Here is a 19,922-nt window from a genome sequence, read left to right on the forward strand (position 1 = left end):
ACAAGCCCTGTAATTCAAAGAGACGTACAAAACCTGAGACTATAATTGCTCCAGTGAAGCTAACCTCTGTGCATCTCTTTTAAGGCAGAAACTATTGAATACTTGGAAATGCTTCCACTATGAAGCCACAGCCAATTTTGACTTCAGATTTTTCCAATATCCCAAGTCAAACCCTGGAATTTTCCTCCAGTCTTCACAAAGGTGCATTACACAGAGACAGTCTGCCATGAAAAATGAATTCTGAGCTATTCTCAACCCTCCAAAAGAGATAAACACATCAGATAAGGCACATTTTAATTAAGTTAATCACCTACCACATTTGGCAATTTCTTAAGGATAAGAAATACCATAACATTATTAATTTTAGATTTTCTGACATAGATAATTGCAGAAATTGCATAAACATGAGACACAGGATATTTCATAGTTTCCATACTCTGAGGTGGCTGAAAGGCCATTCTTTAAAATTCACAGATTGTGAGGCGATACAAGTTGCATTTTTTGTCATTCCAGCTCCCATCAGTGTACATCTCTACACATTTTTCTGTCCCTTTGCCATTAGGCTCATATTGGTGCCACTTGGTATAATTCAGAGGTGTGCCATTTACATACTTAAATTGACCTGAAGTCTCACCCTCTTTAATGCCCAGGTAAGCATATCGGTTATACTGCTTCACAATACCCAAAATAGCTTTATTCTCCTCCTCATTCATAGGAGTTGCAAGAGTTCCTCCAGCCTCTTCACAGGATTCTAGTGCAGATGCAAAATCAACTTCCTTCCCATTGCTGGCAAGTATTTTCTCTCCTACTTCTCTTATTTTCCCATTCAAAGTAAGCACTAGAAGATGAAAAGAACAAACCCAGTTAGCTTTTTAAATTTCCTATGGCATACTGATGCGAAAGCAAAAAAATAAATCAAGAGATAAAGACAAAACTAAAAGTGGTAAGAGGAACAGAGGAGGGAATAGAGGGCAAGAAAGAGAAAAAAAGGATGAAGAGGAATAAAGATCTTCAAAATTTTACCAATTCACTAGATGTTCACTAAGTATATTGTTATGCTGCTTTTGACCATCTGTCATTGTCTTCTCCAAGACAAGGATGCCCCACTAACATTTGCTACATACTCTATCAGCCCTATTATATTGTGTGTACTCTCTGAAGAGGATCAATTTTCTTCAGATTTGAGCAAGTGAAACAAATGATAATTTTTGTGAATTCCTTCTCAGTACAAAACAGTTTACCACATTTAACAGTCTGGTTGCTGATAGATAAAAATGCTAGCAGCATGGTACAAGGTTGAGAAGTTCCCATGAATCCATGTGGAAAGTGCAACATCAGTTGTAATATTTTTTTTTTAATAAATCAAATTTGAATAAGTGCACATTAGTGTTCCTGACAGAAATCTGCTTCCCAGGGGAAAAGTAGTCCTGATCTCCCCTGCTTTGGATGAGAAAATGGGGTTTCGGGATGTAGTACCATTTTCTAGTATGATTTCTTTCCTGCAAGTCATGATTCTATAATCAATTTTGCCTATTGCACTTAAAACCGTTTGTGAGCTTAAAAAGTAAAAAGGGGAAAAATTACCGCCTTCAAGTCTGGAAAGTCGGTGTTCCAAATTTACTAAAACATTGTGGAGTTCAGTGTCCAGAGAATCGGGTAGACCTGTACAGATAAAAATAAAAGTTATACAATCAAACAAAACTAGGCTCTGCTGATAGGAACAATTCCTTGGATAAAACTAATCATTTTCCAAATCTAACTGTCCCACAATGTATTTTTTTAACATCATCTAGTACAAAATAAATATTTTCCCAGTATTTTTTCACACAGTTGTTAACCTATATTAAAAGCAAACAAACAAAACCCTCCAACTCTTTGAAATCCTGATAATTCCCCTCTGCACAGAAGAAAATGAATTTTTCTAGGTTGAAGCCTTAAGTTTGTCATGTCTGTGAAAGTGACAAAGAGAATTTGTTTCAGTCTAATAATCGTTAGTGAACAGGCACAAAGGGAGACTTTGGAGAGGGAACAGTTCCTATGGCACCCCACTATTTTCTTTTTAATCTTCTGCGTGGATCCTTTGTGTTTTTACAGCAGCATCTTGCTTGAATGGAAACCATAAACACTGGTATAGGAGGGTTTCTGCATAGACTATGTGAAATACAGTCCATCCAGCACTGCTTGCTAAAGATGGGAACTCACTGTAAAGGTAGATACTTTTTTCATACAAATTTGCATGGGTAACAAAGGTCCTACACGTAGAATAAAGTTACTAGTGTGCTCCCATGATCATGTTCTCATTATTCACAACTAAAACAAATAGGAATGTAGAAACACACAATATTGCTGCATCTCCCTCTCTGAGTTGCAATGTTGCAAATCTTACTGCACTTCGCAGTCAGTAAAAAACAACATATTTGTCCCAATACAGAGAGTCCATTTGACTGACAGAACATTACGAGGACATCACCCTTTTTAACATGGTGGTCCAATATCCCCTTTTTCTCCTCTCTCACCTTGCAGCCATGGAAGACCATCTCTTCCAGGAGGCCCCATCAGGCTTCTAGAGGGTCCTATGAGACCTGGAAAAGAGAAGCATAATTTTCCTTCCAATTGATGCATATTTTGGGAACTTCAGGAGGAAATGGAACTTAATCTCAAACTGAAATGTGTTACATCTATGAATAATTTTAATAGTGCTTTAGCCTTGGTAATGGACCTGGAAAAAGCATTTCTACATAGAAAGAAAATTACACTGTCCAAAGTGTGTTCCTTAGCAGACTACTTTTGCACATACCATCTTTCAATACTAGAGAAACATGCCAGAAGCCTTTTAATTACACTTGTAAATACTGGAATAAAATTTTTTCCATACCTAAAAAAAGTCTTCTGCTGTGAAAGAAGCAATTCCCTTTGGGAAGTCAACAGAAAAGCATTACAAAGATACATATATTTATATGTTTAAGTATTGTTGATAAACTGTTCATTTCCCCTCTTCTCCCAGAAGAGAGAGGAGGCCTAACTTTTAGGGGAAAAAAAATGAAACTGACCATTTCCTCCATTCAGTTTTCCCTCCTCTGCTTAATGCAGTTGCTTCCTTGAGGGCCTATGTCCTTCTGTGTTAACTGTTTTTATTCACACGGCCTTCATGACAAAGATTTGTTGCCAAAAAAGGGCAGTTTACTTACCTGGTAGACGTGGCTGTCCTTTCAGACCATCTCTTCCAGGCAGTCCAGGGACACCAGGTAGCCCAGGAATTCCTGGACATTTACGCAGTGCATGGCAAGTCACCAGCAAAGCAGCTGCTGCTGTGAGCATGTAGGATGAGTAAGACAACATGATCGCTCAGGCCAGCTGTAAGAAAACCCACATATTTGTCAGGCAATGATTCTGTAAGAAATTGTAGGCATTGGCTTATATAATTGAACACATTTTACTTCCCCCCCACCATTCATCCCTTCTTGAAATTTACATTCTTGCCTTGTTTAAATAAAGTCTATAGCTTAGGTGTAAGATTTCCCAGATTTATTTTGCTACCATTGCATAGCTTATAAACAAAACTGTTTCTAGACAGATTGGTATTGTATCTCATTACAGAATGACAGCTACATGTTTGGGAGTAGTGAAGACAAATCATCTCTTTTGCTATCACCGACTATTTGTTGGACTAATCCTTGAGAAATGATGGGCTCAGATGTAACTGATCATGCTTAAGCCATTAGTTGTCTGTAAGGGCTATAATCACTCAATGAAACATAGAGGCATATGTTACCAACCTGAAAGGCACAATCTGTTACAGCAATTGTTGTGATGGTTTGGAGCTAGTTAGCAATCTCCTTAAGCACAGGACTATTTAAGCACATTTATTTGAAATAAGCAGACTGGTAGAGTGTTTTACACATGGGCAAAATTTTATAGCTCAATTGACATTCCTATCTTGTTTTGAACAAAAGTCCACAAGCTTGAAAATGTTAGAGTTAGTCTTGTAGAAAATGTATTTTTGCTGGTTGGCAATAGGCCTACTCATCTTATTTTATCCTTTCAGATATAACATTAAGTATGGTTATAATCTCTGTGCCAAGATATCATGACTAAAAAGTGCTCTGAAACTATAGATTGTGGGTATGCAGCATTGTTAATTCTGTGCGGTTATAAAATCTGAACTGATGGACTATAAGACACTATGGCATGGAGATATCTAGATATTGGCATCATTGAGTTAAAATAATAAGAGAGAGAAAGAAAGGTTCAAGATGTCAGAACAGGTCTCCCTTTCTAATGAGATGACCCTAATGTGCTGGCTCTCACACAAAACTTATAACTTAATACCCATGAGTTCCCTTTTTGTTTGGCATAAATTAGAGAGGATCATGTACTACACTCTCTTAAAAACTTCCATCCTTAAAAAATTTCAGAATTGACAAGATCTTTTTAATTGACACACAATATGTTCTAAATCCAGCTCCACTTAAGGTTGAGAATAAAATCTTGGTTGGCTTGAATGCTGCAAGATTATTAATACCTGGGTTCATCAATTAAAACAAGGAATTTGTTTCAAAGCTAATATGCCAAGCAGAATCAAAATATCGGTTATTACCATTTATTAAATGTATACACTAAAACTGGACCGAGCTTTTAAAAAAAGGAAGTATTGTTTATATCTTCCAGACTGACTCTGTCCTAGAAGGCTTTTGATATTATTCTAGATCTACATCATTACCAACTATTTTTAAGGGCAAAGTTCACTTTTTTTCCTAGACGAATGTCTCATCCATTCAGTGGGACACACCCTTGAACATAAGAATATTCAATTATGTCATAAATTTCATAATTTCCCTGCATATAGAATCTGTTTGAGTGAGAGCAGTGTCTGTTCCTCAAGGTCAAGAATTTCCACTTTAACGAGTGGAAATTTCAAATCCACCTGAGAACAAACGTTCTGTATTAAAAGTGCTGTTGAGTTTCATGTGTTGAATCTGAAGTGTTTCAAGTTGTTTACCCTTTACTATATTGAAGGCTAGCAGACACCTCTGACAATGCTGGCCAGTGACTCAGAGAGCAGATTATTAAAGTCTCTAACAGAAATCTACCTTAGGTGACTAGGAATACTTATGTCCCTGAGATAAGGAAATGCAATTAGAACAGGTACTCTTCCTCTGGTGCTGATCATCCAGGGAATTACATTTGAATGGACTGCTGCATCCAGCTCATAATTGGATTATGATGCAGAGTCAGAGTCCTGATTAGTTATATAGCAAAATGGAAAAAACAGCTTGCCGGTTTTAATGACTTTCATCAGTCATTACAATCTGGTGTCCTTCAGGCATCTCCGCATCTAGTAAAATTGCTAATATAAGCAAAGTAAAAAAATACTAATAAAGGAAAATTTAATTTAAAAATTTAAATATGACCATGGAAATGAAAAGGAACAGGTCTAGCTGAAGTTCCTTGGGATTTATTAAAAGGAAATTCAACTTACCCTTCTGCTTCAAAGTGAAATGAAAAAGCAGTTTGCACAAATCCCCTTTATATAGTGTCATGTTTGTTAAATGACACTGCTGAAGTGGAGACTGGATAATGAGGGCATGAATGAGCCTTTTTAGTTTTGCTTACTTACTTGTTATGCAAACACTGAGAACAATTTAAGAGTTGAGAAATTTGTTTTTCTTCTATAAGAATAGAAAGCCAAAGTTGGAGAAAAAACAATCTAGAACTAACAGATAACTCCACATTTGTAGACACATACAAAATGTGTAAAAGTTTAAAGAAACTTTCGGTGACTCTAAGTGATATCGTAACAATTTTTTCTTGTTTTAAAAAAGCAAAAATGGCATGTGACCACCAGTGGCTTTCATGGAAGGAAAGGTGCTCTTGTTAATTAGGGAAGCACGTTACCTTCCAGAGGGAGTCTGACCTGATAATCAGAATTCTAAACTTTGCTTCCCATCTCTGTATCTGATGTACTTACCTTACCTTAATGTCATTTTCTAGCTGTGTGTACGCTCAATGTTTCTGTAAGCATCTGGTCTCTTTTGCATGTAGAGTACAGCTGATCCTCACTTGGTCAGAGATGAATCCTGGAAAAATCTGTACACGTGCACAAAATCCTCATCTGGACAACATTTTCAAGTAAAAAAGAAACCAGAGGCTTTAGTCCTCCAGTTTCCCAGCAATAGAGATTGGGATCTTGTGAGTAACTTCCTTCTCGTTCTGAGGGGTACCTTCTGGTACTGTAAGGACATTTAGGTTCGACCCTAGCTGAGGTGTGTTTTACGAACCTCAGCAAGCCAACACATCAGTCCCTCATAGAAATACCTCTGCTTCACAGCTTTTCTCTCTTTTGTCAGTTTACACTGTGGTCTCTTAAGGATAGAATGGTTTCTACTTTTCATTTGCATTTTACTAAAACCCCTTAAGTTTTGTCAGGATCCCTAATAGTATCTTTCTACCCAGCAGAATTCACAGCTGCAAACTAACATCTTTAGGCTGCTTGTTCGACAAATAAAGAGATGTCTGATATCAACTGGCTGACCTAGCTAAGAGAAAATACCAAAGGAGGAGATATATTTAGGATCCCCTTCAGAAGTAACTTAGTCATTTAAATCCACTTCCATTCACAACTGTGAGCCTTGTCCTGCAGTTAAAAGTGCTCAGCATCGTCTGTCTTCCTTCACAAAAAAAAAAAGCAGCAGCAAACTGAGGAGATATCAGTGTCCTTTTTAGCAAATGATCAATTAACACTCACAAATGTATGTTATAAATAATCTATCTTCAAGTCCTTCCTCTACCTGATATGCAGCAAAGCTTTGAATGAGGTTAGTAATTTTACAAAACCTCTAAGCCCTCCAGTTGAAACTATTTCCTTCTGTAGTCCAAAGGAGGTAGATGAAAAGAACTGGTGTTAAGTGTATAAGATGTGGATTAGATAGCACCCAGTAGGTAAAATACCTTGTTTCTGAATCCTGCTGCGATTTGGGAATAGCACAGTACCAGGCAACTCAGCACAATCAAGACATGCATAATTCTGTTTCTGAATGGCAGATGACCACTGGGGTACCTACAGCCCTAAGAAATTTCTGCAGTTTCAAGATAAGATGGAACTTAATGGATCCAGATTTTGGGAAGTAATACTTTATGTGATTAGGTGCCCAAGTTCTTGGGAATCTAACTTAACCAGAACACAATCTCATATAGATCCAGTTTCTGGGCAACTCTGCAGCAGCTGTAATGGTTAATACTCTTCTGTGGTATCACTGCCCATATACATCCTCTCCTTGCATATACATGCAACTTTAATACATGAACAACATGATAGATCTTTGTGGATTTGTACTATTCCTTCCACCTAACACAGTTTATACTTAAAAAATTGGAAACATTAATCAGGGAAGTCACTAAAGCCCCACCAGCTACACACTGTATGCGTCCATTCAGGAAAGTGTGGCATGAGCAAAACATGGATTATAATGGCTTAAGATGTAGAAAAACTTTAAAAATTATTATCTTTTACCAAAAATTTCAAAGAAACATCTATTTGATAACAGTTCTTCTCCCATGAGTCAGATTATACTTACACAATGGAAGCTGATAAGAAATCTAAAACATTATCCAACATGAGAGATTACTTAGTCATTAACTTTACTTTCCTTAGTTATGTGGGAAAGAATTAGGGAAAACAAATATACTAGAATAAGGAAGCGAGAAAGTAAATATTTTTTCTGCAGCTGGCAGCCCAGTAGAACAGCTACTTCGGTATTCTGAAATTTACGTGTAAACCTGAGTGGGAATGGCTGAAGTTCTTTAGCTGGGTAACACCCACAAAACCCAGCCAGGGAACTCTAATGGTTTCAGTGGGCCCAGATACTGCACCCTTCTTTCTGTCATTAAGTAGAACAATAAAATTCCTTCTGATGTCCCCTAATGTATTAAATATGCTGTGTTGTTAACACCAGCGAGATAAACCCCACAATGGCCTCTTCAACTATTAGCAAAGGAAAACTTGGGAAAAAAAAAGGAATCTGATTTTCAAAGATGCTGTATATCCACAAAATCTACTTCTTTATATAACAGCTGTGCACACTACCCTCAAAAAAGTAATTTGAAAGCTAGTAACTGCCAAGGTAGTTTCAAAACTAGAACCAATTTTATATAGCCTTCAAACCCCTAATTTTCAGAAAACAAGGTGAACTCTATTTTGCTCAGCACACTGTTTTGAAATGAGCTGATTACTAACAACCTCATCATAGCCCAATTTGCATAAAGCTGTGCTGCACACTTTCACGAAAAATGCAGTATGGCCACGCTAGTTATTTTAGCAGTCTGTGAGACATTAATCTTAAATGTGTCACTGTGCTGCAAGTTCCCCATATCAGCTCTCTAAGCTTGTCCTTGGCACAGCATCTGTGTGGTAAGCAGGTGTGGTCAATTCTCCATCTTTACCTTGTTCAAAACAACATAAATTTTTTGTGTTTGTCTAGTATTTCCACTGTAATGTATCTATCTGCTCTGCTGCAGATCTTAAAATCATCCAGACTTAGGTGTCTATAGCCAGTTTTAAAAAGTCTTATTAGCATCAGCTTAAGCCCTCATCAGAAATACAGGGAACTAAACGCATGTCAACCTATTAAGTAGTGAAACAATGCCATGGGTAAAGTGCTGCCTCCTCTCCATCTGTGGTTTAATTTTATTGAGACAAAACCAAGCAATAAACATGGAAGGTCAACAGTCCCCCTGCCTTTGGAAAATAAGAAGCACTGGTAAAATAATGTTTATGCTAGTTTACAGTGCATTGATGCAGGAATACGATGAAAAATGTAGAGAGTACTGTACCTTACTACACTGTTAATAACAAAAGAATACAAGTTCTGCTGTGGGTAGGTCTTAAAAGTTGTATTATTACTGTGTGTACTCTAGACTTGTGTCACTTTAACTTGAGGATAAGCATCTTACAGGAAGAATGTAATTGCTGGTGAGACATATTTATATTTATGAAGAAACATGGTATCAGTAACACGCTGTCAGCTTAATAATACACAATTATTTTAGGGAATGGATCCCAGGGCAAAGATTTCTAGGTTTAACTGTAAGCAGGTGGATGAAGGAGAAGAAGGAATGCTGAATACCGATGATGAGGTTCCTAAAGAAAGGACAGCAGAGATGGGGAACAGAGCTTGGAGTAGTGGATTTTAAAGAACTGGTTCCACCAGACTGTACTGAACAGCCCTTGCATAGCATTGTTCTTGCAAAGTACAGAAAACGTAAGCTTAAGACAAAAAAAAGGAAAAAAAAGCCTTCAAGCAATTCAACTAAAAAAATCCGCATCCCTTTCAATCTATTTTCTATTCCAAGAAAAGCAAATTCAAACCATACTATCAAGAAAAGGGTTGACCATTTTTTTCAGAGCTTTTGTAAAAAAACAGGCATGGTTCTCTCCTGCTAAAAACTTATAACCTTAAAACTACGTTAACAGAAGAAATACTTGTCCTTCATTTTCAGATTATAGCTGATTCCTTCTTTCTCATACACTTGAAGCAATTGTTTTAAACTACAGATTCATAGTCAGCGTACTACAGGACATCAGCAAAGAGGCCTCTTGGATTATACGAAAATGGTAGGCAAGTTGCTAGGCAAGTCATTTTGATTGAACCATTATTTCTATGCCTCGAAAAAAAAAGGAGAGAAAATAAACTAGAGCACATTAAAACAAAGGCAGCAAGCGGCTCCTGTTTTGACATGACATGGCAGATTTTTAGACACAGCCTGCTTCCTTCCTTCAGGCAGGACAAGTACTCTCCCCTTCTCCCTTCCCATATTCTCTCCAGGTTTAGTAAAAATTTAACGATACTGTAATCAGCTTCTGTCTTGTCCTTTTAGAAACAAAGAGAAACCCAGAAATAATCTCATTCTAACTTCACAACCTAACAATGATTCCCAGAATGTCTGTATCTTACCTGTTTCACAGCTAGAGAAACTAAGGTTTAGAGAAATGCTATCCCTAGGATCATTGAGGAAGAGCCTGTTTTTTCCCAAAGCATCAATTTGCTTTTCTATCCTGTAGGCCATATTACTGACTCTGTAGTTCCTCTTTGTATCTTTCACGCTAACCACGTAGCCCTCTATGGGAATAGTACACAACAGTATGGGAGATGAGTCCTAATCTTTGGTCACCAACACAACAAAATTACCCACCGCAATATCAATTAGTAGTGTCACAATGGAGTAAATATTGCCTTTTTTTACTGGAAATAGTGCAAAGAGTAATCACAGAGGTGTCCTGCCAGATTCTGTTCCCATGGAGATGAACTGTACCATGTCCCTCCTATCAAAAGTGGTAATAGGAAGCAATTTATGCTTGAACAGCCACTGGCCAACATTGCCTTGGAAACATATGCTTGTAATTCATCTCTTGCCCTTATAAACAGCCACCTGGCCCTTGTTATCGATTTAAAATAAAGATAATCTAGCCTGCAGATAGCAAAAAAATCCTGCTAACTGTTATTATGTTGTTATTGCTGGGAAATGGCCCATCTGATGTCTCACTGGTAAGTGTTACAACACATATATCCAAAAGCATTGCCAATATTTTATTTGTAATTGAAATTCAAAGTCCTTGGGAGAAACTTGTTATTGAAAACGCATGGCAGAAAATACAGAGTTACAAATGAAAATAATAAACTCACCAAGCTGCTGTTAAGGTCTGATGGTCACAGTAAAATGAAGCTGCTTTGCATCTTACTGAAGGGACCCCAACTGGTAACAAATTCCTGTGAAACACCACATGTCGTGGTTGTTATTGCTGTTATGAGCTGAAAATTAAGACAATTGGTATTATAGAATTTCATTTTGCACAGAACTTTTCAGGAGATTGAACGCAAAAGTCTGTATGTTTTAGCTGATTGTGTTGTGAAGCATATAGTATTTAATGTACTGAATCAGTTTCTTTTGTAATGGCACATTTTTAGATTCTAATTAGTGCAAAGGTATAAAGGAACACTTTATATCCCTTTGGTAGCAGAGAGCTATTAAGGCACTTCATTATTTCAGTTTCCATGAAAAGCAGAGCTCCTGAGCACCAGCCTGGGCTGGTGAAGCACAGCTGGGCATCCACCCAGCTCCTGCGACTCAGTGCGGTGGTGTTGTGCTTCACCTCCAGCGAAGCGGGTCTCGCTCCCTGGGTCAGGGGGGATCGAGGGGGGCAGCAGCAGGCGGTGCCTCGGGGCTCTGGCCCTGGCTGAGCTCAGCTGCTGCATCGCACCCTTCCTCACAGCAGCAGCGCAGCGCAGACACATGGCCTGCAGCCGCTGCAGCTCCTGCCCGTAAATGCCCGGCAGCTTCAAACTAGCCATGCCAGGGATTGCTGGCAGGGTAGCTAGAGCCCCGAGATGCCAAGGAAAGGCCATAGACTGAAATGCCCAAGAAAGCAGATTAATCTCCTTACCTTTCATTGATACCTGAGCTGACTTGAAACTATATCAGGTGCAGTTATTGCAGAGGCTTCAGTGTAGAAATATTCTTGGAAGATTCCTGTAAGAGACGAAGAGAAAAGAAAGGCTCGGCTACATACATATATTTATTAAAACCCTTTTCCTCTCACCCTGAGCATTCCCTGACTGTAGCTGGGCATCCAGAACAGAATATTCTGAATATTTTGAAAGATGTTTATAGTTTTACAAGTAATTACAAGCCAATTTCCTTGCTGAGTTCTCCGAAAGACTTTTCAAGCCAAACTCTTAAAGAAAATAAACACAGGTTGTTGAAATTGTTTGGATTTTCCTGTATAGTGAGATATGACCAAAACTATTCATCTACTAACAGAGATAATACAGAGGATCTAATTGGAGGAACAGTTTACTTCATAATTAGCAATTGGGAAGTAAATAGGTTAAAATTGAGAGGATTGTCTCAATAGAAGTATGGCTTACTTCAAACCAAAGTGGCTTTGTTTGCAACACTTGTTGCATTGGTTCAGCATACACATTGAGAAGCTCCCTGAAGAATGATGACTCATGTTTTCACCATCTTGACATAGTAAAAGCGGCAAGATTTGAGCACAGAAATTCTTCATGTCCCAAATATAAGCTTAAGGTCTATGTCTGGCACCCTGATAAAAAGTATGACCAGACCCTGTAGACATGTGCCATGTTTATGTCCTTAGATCACAGTTGCTAAAACTACACTCCTGTTATACCATTTTCCTTGTTATTATTAGTCTGGGTTATACTGAGAGTAGTTCTGATTATAAAATGTGAAAACTGATACCCAGAACTGTAACGATTAGCAGAGTGAACCATATGTATTCATTCATTTGTGAGGATTAGAAGACTGCTGCAATGTAACGGAGATTCAAGCAGCTGAATCTATGGCATTTTAAAGAGCATTGCAACATCCAACAGTATTTTTTACTTGTTTGTTTCTTTGAAGAATTCAGTATATTATCCACATGGAACGGAACAAAACAGTGGCAAGTTCTTGAATTTTTTACTTTTTAACCGGTAAAGAGTATTTTTGTACTGAACAGAATGATTCAGGGAACACTACATAATAACGCAGGAATATGCGACTCATTTTGAGTCTAAAACATAACACCTGTACTTCTAAAATCTAATTTCCAGTGACCTCCAAAGGGAATTTGGTACCTAATTGCCCTTTAGAAACTTCCTTATGCACATAAAATGTTGAGGAGAAAGATAAAAAACAGTAAGGAATGTGAAAACTTGGAGAAGAAGGTCTAAGGAATCACTGGGAGGAAATTCTTCTCTCTAACCAGGTATTGAGAGGGGAAAAAGGTGGGCTATTCAATTGTTGATTAGGATAACGGCACTGTTAGCATTTTCCTTATGCCAAGGCACAAACCACTGCAACCTGTAGTGCAATTTGCACGAAGAAACACATTCCAGTGTGTTTTCTTTCAACTCAGCTGTGCATTTTCTTTTTCAGCTAGCTAATTAAAGTCCCTTGGAGTTCATCTAGTAGATAAAAACAAGGAACAGATGAAGACCCAGAGAAATAGAAAGAAAACAAAAGGGAACACACAGAGCCCTACAACCTCAGAGTCTCTATGGAGAGACTGGGGGATCTTGAATATTGCTTGAGGCCAGAATGATTCAAACTAAAACTGTTTAGTAGGTTATTAAAACACAGTGGGCTTAGCTTGCATGACAAAGCAGAGAGAATGTTTAATAACCCTGAGAAATGTGATAACCATGGATGCCAACTACTCAAACTAATAAAGTATAATTTTGTTATTCCATGGGGGTCACTCCTTACAGCCTTTATATCAGCTTTGTATGCAGTTTTGAAGCTTAAACATTATTTTTCTTAGTAAGACACGAGAAATTCTACGAAATTATTAATAACCATTTCAGCTACCTGTTGAATTTTATTTATTTATTTATGTTTAAAATTGGTTTGGCATTCACCGCTCTGATTTGAGGAATCATTCTTGGAGGTTGGCATGCAGAAATGTAGCCCCTGTACGCTCAAACAGCTCATTGCCAGGTTAAGGAGCAGTTGTCCTGTTCTTAGTGAGGCAATCTGAACTGCAGCCTGGCCTGGACATTTCAGATCCATCCTGCTAAGCATGACAAATATATGCATACCTGTACCTGACTATGTGTATCTCCATACTTTTTCCATCCGAAATGCAAAAGCACAAACAGCAACTTCTGTTCCTTTTGTCTCAGATACCAACGTACGTACATACCATGCAACTACATAGCCATTATCTTGTTCAAATATTATCTTCATAGCAGTGACTATGAAAGATGTTACAGATTGCTGACCTATCTTGTACTGTTCTGGAAATACAAACAGCAGCACAACTATGGGTACCCTTTTTGTTGACTGTTTTTTTCCATTCATTTTAGCAGAGGCATGAGCTTCCAAACAAGTACAGAACTAAAACAATTAGTTCAATTGTTTTAAATTGTTTTCAAATTGTTTTAAAACAATTATCACATCGGTGTAGCTCACATGCCACAAATACAGTGAAGTTTACCTAAAGGTCTAGACCAATAGTCTCAGATAAGTGTGCTAAATCACTGGAGCAGCTGTTTTCAATTCTTTTACCTTTTCCTGCCTTTCTATAATCTACTGAAACCCTCGGTGGTTTCTCACATCTATCACTAGTCGTATACTTGCCTGTTCTCTGAATATTCTTGTCTATGTTCACAAGAGGGAAGCAGGTTGTAGCACTCCCTCTATAAAAGCAGGCTGTGATATCTTATAACCTCTAGTTTCTGAGGGAATGGAGTAGGGCAGAAACATGCCAGCAACATCAGCAGCTGGCAGACAGGTATACACTTGTCAGGAGTGGGAATCTACACAAGAACTCTTCAAATATGCTTATTTTTAAAGTAGTCTCACTGCTTGTCTGTCTTACCCGTCTGTCTCGGGGGTTCAAATGGAAAATAAGTGTAGCATAGGTTTATCCTAACTGTGCCTTTTCAGATGTGTGTTCAGCCCTGCGCAGAGCCCAGCCTGCTGAGTACAGGGAGTGCCCCTTTCATCAGGTCAGTCCATATCCACTGTTATCTTGGACAATCATCTACAGCTGAAGTGGATTTTAAGTATTAACTTCTAAAAATTAGTTTTCAAAACCTGCAGAGAACAACTGTGCTCCTGACTCTTGCAGTACCAGTGTTACCATGCAAATGGTACATTGCTTTTCTCTAGCATCCATTTCCCCAGCTATGTTTCCACACAAATAGGGCTTAACTGCCTGATAACTTCCATCTTTTACATTCTTTTACCTTTCCAGAGTAACATACTGTGCCCCCGTAACAGAGATAAACTTTTACTTTCCAATGACTCACACAATTTGCCAGAATAAAGGCTAAATTCAGAACTATTCTGAGAGCATTTGACAAAGATATACGTGAGGCCTGCAGCATTCAAAACCACTGGAGAGCTCTCAGTAACTCGAGACAGTGTAGTATACAATTTTCAGTGAAGTGATATATAATACACTTGAGCGTTGTAGACAACATTTGAAACATTTCTTAAATAGCTTTTACAACTGCTATTGTGCGATGAGCTGGCAGCTTTTCTCGACATACAGTGTCCTGCCATACTGTTCCCGACACTCAATCCCCATTTGTTAAAAATACAGGTTCTGCTTTAAGATACACTTTAAAATATGAGATTAAAAGGAAACAAACATTTTCACTTCGTTTGTAGAACTTTCCAATTGAAAGGCTTTTAAGCTTTTTTCACCATTAGTCATGAAAGCTAGAAATGCACTTTAGTCTTGGAAATGAAAGCTGAGATTCTCCAAATGCTGGCTGGCAGTTGCAACTTCAAGCTAGATACTAGGTACTAGAAAATACAGCACATAGAGGGCAATCTGAGGCTTCAAGATGATGTTTGCTTTACTAGGTTTTGATGCACAAATTAAAGATCTACTTAGCAGGCTTAGGAAATACAATTAATAACCCCCTTTTTTCAGTTTAGCTGTAGCTCTCCATAATAAAAGGTAAAGAGGTAAAAAGGTTTAAAAATGCATCACTTCTCCCTCTTGCCTTTCTCTTTTCCTATCTTTACCCTCTTTACCTTGCTTCTGTGAATGCACATAGCTGCTTAAGCAGAGTGGAGAGGGCATAAGAGGATAGAGGGATTAAAAGGTTGTGATCTATAAGCAAAGGAGCATTGATCAAACCACTTCTGAGTGGGACACCCTTGCACTGGTGTCATTGGATCCATAAAGTGCAAGGTAGGAGATAAGAGAGTAACCAATTTATTCATTATGATATTGCTTAAGAGGTTTCAGGATTTCCAACTAAATTTGGTGAAATAAATGCTGTGCCGATCTCAGCTAAAGCAGCTTGTAGGAGTTTAGTTTCCCTTGTTATATAAAAAAAAAAGTTCGAATAAAAAACACGCTTGGGAATAATTCTTGGGGCAGGGGAGAAGGCTGCACAGAGCCTTTTTTTGTACATATCTCAATCACAAGGCAAAGGTGGTCAAGAGTTGTAGCCCAACAGCGCAGATGGAAGGAAGGGGGAGAGATGCTGTCCTGAGCTCTCCCAAGAGAGCGCAGAAAACCTGATGGGGAAAGCTGCAACAAGGCAGCAGGACCAGATGGTTTAATCCCTCCTTCCCCTTCCCACTGCCTTCGGCACGTCTCTGAAGTTTGTTCAAGTACAGGCTGTGAGATGGAGCAGGACAGTTAGGGATGTAAACAACTGGGACACATCGTGATACAGTTGCAATAAGTATCCAAACAACAGGGTGAATCAGAGACCAAACTAAGGCAAAGCAACACAGGAACAGAGGGCAGCTTTGGGGTTTTGCATGTTGTGAGAAAATATACATACTCACACATTTTTTGCAGCTCTGTAGTAATATTTTCTGTCAAGGCTGCAATGAAACACTGAAATTCAGTCTGCTGCAGCACTGAGGTGTTGCAGGCCCATTTCCATGAAGCCCAACGTTCGCACGCTCAGACTCCCTGAAATGAGACACTTGAACGCGAGTTGGCTACTGCTCTCACATTCTGTATGCTTAGTTCAGCTGCTTGAAGTTTTATCTGTATTAAACACCCCAGAAGAGGATGCCAACCAGTTAGACACTGTAGAGTCTTCCCCCACTGCAAAGCTGCCAGAAGCTTCTTGCAGGATTAATGCACAAGCTCAGTGCTGTGGGACAAACTGTGCAGCTAGTGGAAGGCATAAACAAACCAGAGCACACAGCCAGCCAGGAAAAAGCTCTCACAACTGTCTACCCTGAAGCGCTGATCTGAGCAGCTCAAGCTACCAATGTCTGAAACATCTCTAGGGCCACAGACCATAAAAAGAGATGTTAACTGTAGGTGCCTCAGGATAAATTCATTCCCTAGAGATAACAGAGGATCCGGTCATGCTGCTAGTGCCGAGAGGTTTGGCAGAGAGCTTGAAGAGACATGAGACTGCACCTACGTTTCCAGGCTGTCCTGCATTGTTTCTTCTCCTGGGCATTACTGGCCAAACTACAATCCAGGAATTATTTTTCTTTCCTTGTGTCTGCAGGTGCTAGGCCGAAGGGCAGAGCCACTTCGGTGGTGTTAAAGCCACAGATTTCCCTGCATAATGCTTCTTCTCTGTGTGTTTCACACAAAAGGGTGATGCCTTCTTCCATAACAGGAAACAAACCACAGCAAAAAGGCATGTTTCTCCTCTGCTCTGAGCACATTAACCACCCCTTACCCCACATTTATGTGTTATAATTAAAAAATAAAGCAGTAAGTACAAGTTGCTACTGATTGAAATGTCTTCCTGCTTCCACCTTGTAGTTCCCACTGAAAATTGCCACTTGAAAAATAAAGAGACGGAAAAGAGCTTTTCAGAGATTGTGTTTTCTCACATGTGACAGGATAGCTCTCCCTAAGCCTGTACTTAGCCTGAAATTGTGCTATGTTTTAGAAAGATAAACCTAGAAGGTGATTAACAAATTCTGCTCTCATCCTGAATTACTCAGAAGCTCTGCAGAGGTCATATTAGCACCAAATAAGATGGCTCTAATCAGGGGTATAACAGCAAAGACAGACTAGTTTATAATTAATGCAAAATTAAGTGGTAATCAGGGATGCTGATTTAAGCCTCTTGGAAGACAACAGAACACAATTTCAAACTCTCTCTTTTCATCACCTACTGAAGAAAGGTGTCCCTAACATGCATGGTGAGAAAGGTCGGAACTTAGGGCACATCTGATAGTACCTTGCTGAGTTTAAAAGTTTCAAGTAATATGACTTAATAAAAAGCTCATTTTCTATTTTCAGGTCTTGTTCCTGCCCTGTGGACTTTTGTCCAGTCTAAGAAGATCAGCCTGCTCCCACATAATGGCCTGTCAAAGCTATTCTGCTCCTTCGAGCAACAGTTCAGGACAGGAGAGTCAACTGGGTAAGCCCAGACTAATAGAGATATACTTTCACTTACACAGCTGCATTTCTACAGCAACTCCACCAGAAATGGATTTTCATCAGTGTAATACAGAGCAGAGTTTGTTTTTCTAGAAGGGAAGGGAAGGTAGCAGCTTCCCTTCTGCACAGGAGGTGTTCCAGCTGGGGAACCATTTTCCTTGAGATGGTTTACACCAGGGTAAACCTACAAGATAGGGAATGCTGGGAACAGGAGAAGTTATACCAGGCTGAAGCCTGAGAGCTTAAGGACCCAAGGGATGAGCTGAGTGGGCATTTACTTCAAGCAGATTCAAGAAATGCAGCTCAGATTTGCTATTTACCCTATCCTTGCTGAGGCCAAATACACTTTTCATGTACACAGCCTGGTAAAAAAGTTATTTATCTGATAATTTTGGACTGTATGAAACTGAGCATACGATATGAATATTCTCCCATTCTGCTTTCATGAACTCCAAATGTTTTTATCGTAAGAATATTTTTGCACTTACCTGCAAACAGTTTTGCAGTTTGTATCAATCCCATTTGAATGATGTGTAGTGCTCTCCAAACATAAACAATCTTAACATAATATTTCAAGAAGCTTTATAAATTTCTAACAACTGTATTGGAGATTTGCTGGGCAACATCATGTAAAAGTTAGTCTAAATTATATTTCAGAGATAGACTCTTGAGAGAGTGACTGACATGGCAATTAAGAAAAGTATTTCTAAAAATCGTCTGTTGAAAGAACACAGCCATTCACATCTGCAAAATACTACTCCAAATCTCTTTCAAATCAGCAGTTTAGTCATGGTAACCTACTGGCTGATGCACTGGGGGCATAATACATCATTGCTCTTAGTCCAGCTCCAAATGAAATGGTCACGAAACATATCACAGAGTTTTTTGAATACAATCTCAAAGTAGACTTACATAATCATTCCACATAAATGCATTGGAGACTGAATTACCACTGATCCCTAAACCTGGAAGCACAACAGGATTGTACCTACTCTCTAGAATGTCTCTTTCTTGTCCTAAATTAACCCAAATCTGTCTTTCAAATATTGCACCATATCCTGCATTTTCATATAATAAATATTGATTAAAAACTCCCAGGCAAAATTTAAAAAGCTCTAGTTTTCATAGCTGCAGGAAACCAATTAATGAAGAAAAGGAATGCAGTTCACCTGAGAACTGCAAAGATACGTTGCCAGTAATGACAAGGAGAACATAATGCAGATCAGTAGATAAATCATACTCTAGAAAATTTATACCCTTCACCAATTTCAGGAATTGCTTTTTTGCTATACCTGTATAACCCGGTGCAGAGAAAAGAAACATCATTACTTACAAAAGTAGACATGGAATTAAGCCATGAAAATAACAGCTATAAAACAGATGAGCTGGGCACCAAATGCTTCTCTGCAGAGATACGTTCCTATGCTCCCATGGGTCCACATAACTTGCCAGTGTAGACACAGTCCTTCTCTCCATAGAGGTACTTAGCTTATATATCTTAAACTAAGTGGAAGAGGAATTGAAAATCATCTGTTCTTCCATGGTCAAAAACTTAAAGCCTGCAAGTAAACATTTTTCTTAGTTGTCGAACTTTTAGTATTGGGCTTTGTTGTCATGGTATTCACCTATTCCTAGTTAATCCAGTCTGTAGTTCACCTTTTTGTAGTTCACTTGAGGTGAAAGAAGCTCCCATCAAGAAAATCATAAAAGCCTCTGGTATCACTTCTCTCACATTAAGGACCTATTCACATAAATAAGGCCTTTTGCTGTTTTTCTTCATGAGCTAAATTCCACTTGGAGTACATTTCACCAGTAGGCTCTTGTGTTTAATTTAAGACAAAAATTTTCTGCTTTCTACTGCATTTAAATCTATATCTCCTGTACATCAAACAATGCTTACAGATTGCCAAACAAGATCTTGTTTTCTTGTGATTGCTCTACTGCACACAAAGCAACCTGGCTGGGTGTTTTACTGTTTTATTCCTCTTTGTAGTTACAGCACGTTTCATTTTCCTATCACATGGAAAAA

General features: G+C 38.6%; 1 protein-coding gene across 1 annotated transcript; it reads right to left on the reverse strand.

Annotated features, from left to right (window-relative positions):
* Positions 1 to 461: 461 nt before the first annotated feature.
* Positions 462 to 3,339, reverse strand: LOC137662858 (pulmonary surfactant-associated protein A1-like). Its single transcript, XM_068399580.1, has 4 exons — positions 3,189 to 3,339; positions 2,517 to 2,582; positions 1,585 to 1,662; positions 462 to 838 (listed from the first exon to the last, which is right to left on the reverse strand). The coding sequence occupies exons 1-4, from the start codon at positions 3,337 to 3,339 to the stop codon at positions 462 to 464; spliced, it is 672 nt and encodes a 223-aa protein (XP_068255681.1).
* Between the last annotated feature and the right edge of the window lie 16,583 nt (positions 3,340 to 19,922).

This window comes from Nyctibius grandis, chromosome 4 (genome assembly GCF_013368605.1).
Source record: "Nyctibius grandis isolate bNycGra1 chromosome 4, bNycGra1.pri, whole genome shotgun sequence".
Lineage (NCBI taxonomy): Eukaryota > Metazoa > Chordata > Aves > Nyctibiiformes > Nyctibiidae > Nyctibius > Nyctibius grandis.